The 5,182-nt window shown below is 60.0% G+C and overlaps 1 protein-coding gene across 1 annotated transcript in view; it reads right to left on the bottom strand.

Annotated features, from left to right (window-relative positions):
- Window positions 1-105: 105 nt before the first annotated feature.
- MYO15B (myosin XVB) overlaps window positions 106-5,182 on the bottom strand; it is a 28,296-nt gene continuing 23,219 nt past the window's right edge. Inside the window, 14 exon segments of the mRNA XM_038741915.1 lie at window positions 106-325; window positions 426-566; window positions 718-851; window positions 960-1,093; window positions 1,189-1,310; window positions 1,403-1,548; window positions 1,646-1,742; window positions 1,948-2,025; window positions 2,166-2,260; window positions 2,366-2,481; window positions 2,574-2,650; window positions 2,797-2,873; window positions 3,831-3,903; window positions 4,374-4,437. Coding sequence (XP_038597843.1) covers window positions 266-325; window positions 426-566; window positions 718-851; window positions 960-1,093; window positions 1,189-1,310; window positions 1,403-1,548; window positions 1,646-1,742; window positions 1,948-2,025; window positions 2,166-2,260; window positions 2,366-2,481; window positions 2,574-2,650; window positions 2,797-2,873; window positions 3,831-3,903; window positions 4,374-4,437 — 1,414 coding nt within the window. The 3' untranslated portion in view covers window positions 106-265.

Genomic DNA, 5,182 nt, shown 5'->3' with positions numbered 1-5,182 from the left:
TCCCAGTCTCTCGGCTCCAGCTTTGTGCCCCTGCTGTCTGCCGTGGCCTCTGCCCACTGCCCCGACCCCAACCTACCGGGTATGGACACCAAATTCCAGCTGGGACTGGGTTTTATTGCTGCCGCGGCAGCAGCTGGTCCGCTGTGTGGTGAGGGGTTAGGGAGGGTAGGTGGGGGAACCCAGGCCACGGTCTTTAGGGGGGTGGGTGCGGTCTGGACCCCACGGGAAAAAGCCGAAGGAGTCTCGGGCCCCCGAGCCGCCCGGACTAGGGCTGGGTACTACTCTCCTCCAGTAGGTAAGCGAGGGTGTGCCGCAGCTGCTGAGCCTGGTGGAATGAAGCGAAGGGAGGGGAGATGGGGCTGAGTGGAGGGGGCCGTCCCAGCTGGGTGGAGGACCCCGGCCCCTCCCTTCCTTGCGGGCCTCACCTGGGGCAGCTCCAACCACAGGGTCTTGGGATCAGCCGGGGAGCCGTAGTTGATCTCCAGGCCCGGCGTGCCGTAGCTGTCCAGGGCGCTCAGCAGCTGCAGCCTCTGCACTTCCTTCAGCAGGATGGAGCAGCACGGCTTCTGCGGGGCGGCGGAGTGAGGGGACACGGATACGGGTCGGGGGGCTGGAGCACTGAGTGCCCCCCGCCCCCGCCACTGGGCCGGGACCGTGGCCGTGTCCCTCCGCTCCCTCCCCCCAGCGCCCTGCCGGTGGCCGGCCGGGGGCTCCCACCTGGGTGGCGGGATCCATGAGGATGAGGTGATGGTGGTTGAAGCCGAGGAGGCAGGGGGCGGGCAGGCTGCGCTCACTCAGCCGCAAGATGGGGTACGCGTTGTAGCCGAAGAGCGTCATGGGCTTCATGGCCTCTGGGGAGGACAGGCACGGGCCTCAGGCCCCAGACCGGGGCTGGCAGCTCCCACAGGGAAGACGGGGGGTGGGTGGCCCTCCCCAAACCCGTGCTCCCCGCCACTCACCTATGAAGTGGATTTTCGCCTCCTCGGGAGAGAGCCTGTGCCATTTCCGGAGCTCCTGAGCCACCTGGGGCCGGAGCCCGGCCACGCTCACCTGGGTCTGTAGCGCATGGGGCACGTGGCGCAGCAACTCCTGCCTGGGGCGGGCAAAGCAGGGACGCCCGGTCAGGGTGGGAACGGAGGGGACCCGGGACCGCCCCCGCCGTCCATCCTCCCGGGCCCCCGTACTCACTCCGAGGAGGCATCTTGCATCCCGAGGCTCAGGAGCTGCATGGCCACCAGTGGGGCCAGCTGGGTTTCCATGTTGGTCATGTGAGGGAACAACAACTTGCCCTGCAGGAAACTCCGCAGCAGCTGGGGGAGGAGGGGGCCCTGAGCAGGGGCGAGGGGGCACGGGGGCACAGCTGCCCGGGCTCCCCACCTCCCTCCCGGCCCGCGAGTCAGACCTGGCCATAGATGATGTTGACGTAGGTGGGGTTGTCAAAGTGCAGGGGCGTTTGCCATGTGAGTCGCCGGACATGCAAGGTCACGCCCTCCTCCTGGGTGACGCTGTTGATGTTGGTGCCGGCCCGCAGCGGCCTCGCTGGCTCCCCTGCCGCAGAGTGCCCGGCGTTGCCCCGTGCCCGCCTCTCGGGGGCCCGCCCTGCCTCCCCCAGGGGCCTGATCCACTTCCCTGGGCTCCCTCTCACCTGGGCTCTTGACCAGGCCGATGGCGAACTCCCTCACCTCCTGGGGGTCCGCGATGCCCATCTGCCCACACAGTTCTTCCCGCACCTCTGCCACCACCTGGTCCGGGCGTGAGTGGTGAGTAGGCACCGTGACGCCACACGGGAGCAGGAAGTCCCTACCCACCTTGTGCTGAGCACTTAGTACAGTGCTCCACACACGGTAAGCACTCAAATAGGATTGATTGACGCCCTGGGGCCAACTGCTGCCCCAACCCATTTCCCTTCCCAGTCCAGCACTCCCCCCCGGGCCCGACAGCCCTCACCGAGAAAGTCCGGATTTTGGTCTCATAGGTCACACCCCCAGGGAGGTAGAGCATCAGCGGGCGAACTCCTTGCCCCTTCTGCCAAGGGAAATCAGAGTGGGGCTCAGACAGTCAGTCCCCTGGCTCCCCCGGCCAGGATGCAGCCACGTAGGCACCCACCCTCTATCGGGTCAGAGAGCGGCCCCCTCCCCAAGGCCCGCTCGGGGAGCCCCCGGTACCAGGAAGGCCTTCATCTCGCCCACAGGGAGCAGGCGACGGCGGCCCCCGTACTTGACCGTGCACTGCAGGTGGTCTTGGCAGGCCCGAGCCAGCTCTGTGCGGGAGAAGGAGTGGGCATGGAGCTGGGCACCGGTGGCAACCTCCAGCCTTCGGCCCTGCCCCCCTCCCCAACCAGGTCCCTCTGGACCTCTGTGGCTACCTTGGCTCTGGGCAGCGTCCTGCAGATATTTGGTGGCATAGGGCATCAGGGTGGCCGTAGGGCAGAAGTAGCCGGTGAGGAGGCTGAGGAGACACCAGCCCCGGGCACAGCTCTCCCTGACAGACCGAGGAAAGGACCGTGGGGCTCGGGCGCGGTCTGACCGTCCCCCTGCCCCCCAGCCGCGCCAGGGCCCCCCCGCCAGACTCACGGACGAGGGTTGCCGGTGACCTGCTTGATGAGCTGACAGTAGACCTCATCCTTCAGGCTCTCCTGCTCCCGGCACAGCTGGGGAGACGCAGTCAAAGTTGCGGGGAGGGAGTGGAGTGCCTGCCCCTCTCTGCCAGGGCTCGGGATCCGTGGCCCGAGGGTGAGTTGTGGGATCAAAGGGCAGGCCGAGGAGGTGGGCAAGAGAGCCGGGGCAGGAGCCTCACCCTGAGCAGCTCGTAGGCCAGGTCCAATTCATCTTTGTTCCGTGGCTTCGACTGGTCTCCCATGAACTGCATCACGACTTGGTCGGGTGGGGGGAAGCAATTGTATTTATTGAGCACTTACTGCGTGCTGTCCATCACCTCGCCCCCTCCTGCCTCACCTCCCTTCTCTCTTCTACAGCCCACCCTGCACCCTCCGCTCCTCTGCCGCTAATCTCCTCACAGGACCTCGTTCTCGCCTGTCCGGCCATTGACCCCCACTTTATTTTACTTGTACATTTCTATTTTGTTGGTATGTTTGGTTCTGTTCTCTGTCTCCCCCTTTTAGACTGTGAGCCCACTGTTGGGTAGGGACTGTCTCTATGTGATGCCAATTTGTACTTCCCAAGCGCTTAGTACAGTGCTCTGCACATAGTAAGCGCTCAATAAATATGATTGATTGATTGATTGGAATGCCCTCCCTCTGCCCATCCGCCAAGCTAGCTCTCTTCCTCCCTTCAAGTCCCTACTGAGAGCTCACCTCCTCCAGGAGGCCTTCCCAGACTGAGCTCCTTCCTTCCTCTCCCCCTCGTCCTCCTCTCCATCCCCCCCATCTTACCTCCTTCCCTTCCCCACAGTACCTGTATATATGTATATATGTTTGTACATATTTGTTACTCTATTTTACTTGTACATATCTATTCTATGTATTTTATTTTGTTGGTATGTTTGGTTTTGTTCTCTGTCTCCCCCTTTTAGACTGTGAGCCCACTGTTGGGTAGGGACTGTCTCTATATGTTACCAACTTGTACTTCCCAAGCACTTAGTACAGTGCTCTGCACACAGTAAGCGCTCAATAAATACGATTGATGATGATGATGAGCACCGTACTAAGCAATGGGGAAAGTGCAGTACAACACGGTTGGTAGACACGTTCCCTGCCCACGATGAGCTCACAGTGTAGGAGGCAGATTAGGAGGCTGCCAGGTCAAGGGGCAATGGAGGGCCTGGTGGCCTGGGGCCCGGCTCCTCCCTGCCCACGCCCACAAGCTCCTCACCAGTAAAGCTCTCCACAGCCAACTTCTCCAGCTCCTGGTTCGCGAAGGTGATGAGCGACTGCTGCAGGGGCACCTGGGGTGGCAGAGGCAGCAGGGGCTGGGGCTTCCCAGACTGAGCCCCTTCCTTCCTCTCCCCCTCGTCCCCCTCTCCATCCCCCCATCTTACCTCCCTCCCTTCCCCACAGCACCTGTATATAGGTATATATGTTTGTACATATTTTTTTAACTCTAATTTATTTGTACGTATCTATTCTATTTATTTTATTTTGTTAGTATGTTTGGTTTTGTTCTCTGTCTCCCCCTTTTAGACTGTGAGCCCACTGTTGGGTAGGGACTGTCTCTATATGTTGCCAATCTGTACTTCCCAAGCGCTTAGTACAGTGCTCTGCACATAGTAAGCGCTCAATAAATACGATTGATGATGATGATGATGATGGGGCCGGCCGGGGCTCCCTGAAAAGGGGCAGCGCTGCCCCTTCCAACTGCCCACCCGAGATAGGAGTGTAGGTCCTGAGCCTGCCCCTGCCCCCATGCCCTTCTTACCTTAGAAAAACACACCATGCTCCTGGGGTCTCTCACCTCCATTCCGGCCCCCCCCGGGCCTGGGCTGGGAGGGGACAGAAAATCCATTTAGTCACGATCAAGGGGAGGGGGTCACTGCACAGGGCCAAACCCTTTCCCCATCCCGGCTCTGAGCGCAGGCTTGGGTCTGGCTCTCTGCTCTCCCCCTCTGTGGGCCTTTCCATCCCATCCTGTCAGCCCCCGTGAGGATATTTGATTATTTCTGCCTCTGTGATGGGACACTTTCTCCCATCCCGGATCGGCAGACAACAGCCTGTCCGCCGATCTCCCCTCTAGACAGAGAGTGCCCTGAGGGCAGGGGCTGGATCTTCTACTTTCATGGGATGGGGCCAGGCACTCAGTCGGCAGCCAGTCTGGCAGAGGCCCTGTCATCATCATCATCATCATCATCAATCATATTTATTGAGCACTTACTATGTGCAGAGCATTGTACTGAGCGCTTGGGAAGTACAAATTGGAAACATATAGAGACAGTCCCTACCCAACAGTGGGCTCACAGTCTAAAAGGGGGAGACAGAGAACAAAACCAAACATACTAACAAAATAGAATAGATATGTACAAGTAAAATAGAGTAATAAATATGTACAAACATATATACATATATACAGGTGATACATATATACAGGTGCTCCCTCAGGGGCCGTTCTATCAGTTTTGGAGAGGATGTTGTTGGGGAATTTGTGAACGGTTTTGAGATACTGCGTGTCTGTCTGGCTAGAACACACGGCATCACTGGAAGAAACAGTTCTGCGCAGGTACGCTGGCAACG

This window comes from Tachyglossus aculeatus, unplaced genomic scaffold, assembly GCF_015852505.1.
Source record: "Tachyglossus aculeatus isolate mTacAcu1 unplaced genomic scaffold, mTacAcu1.pri SUPER_34, whole genome shotgun sequence".
Classification (NCBI taxonomy): Eukaryota; Metazoa; Chordata; class Mammalia; order Monotremata; family Tachyglossidae; genus Tachyglossus; species Tachyglossus aculeatus.
This window is presented reverse-complemented; position numbering and strand designations above follow the sequence as displayed.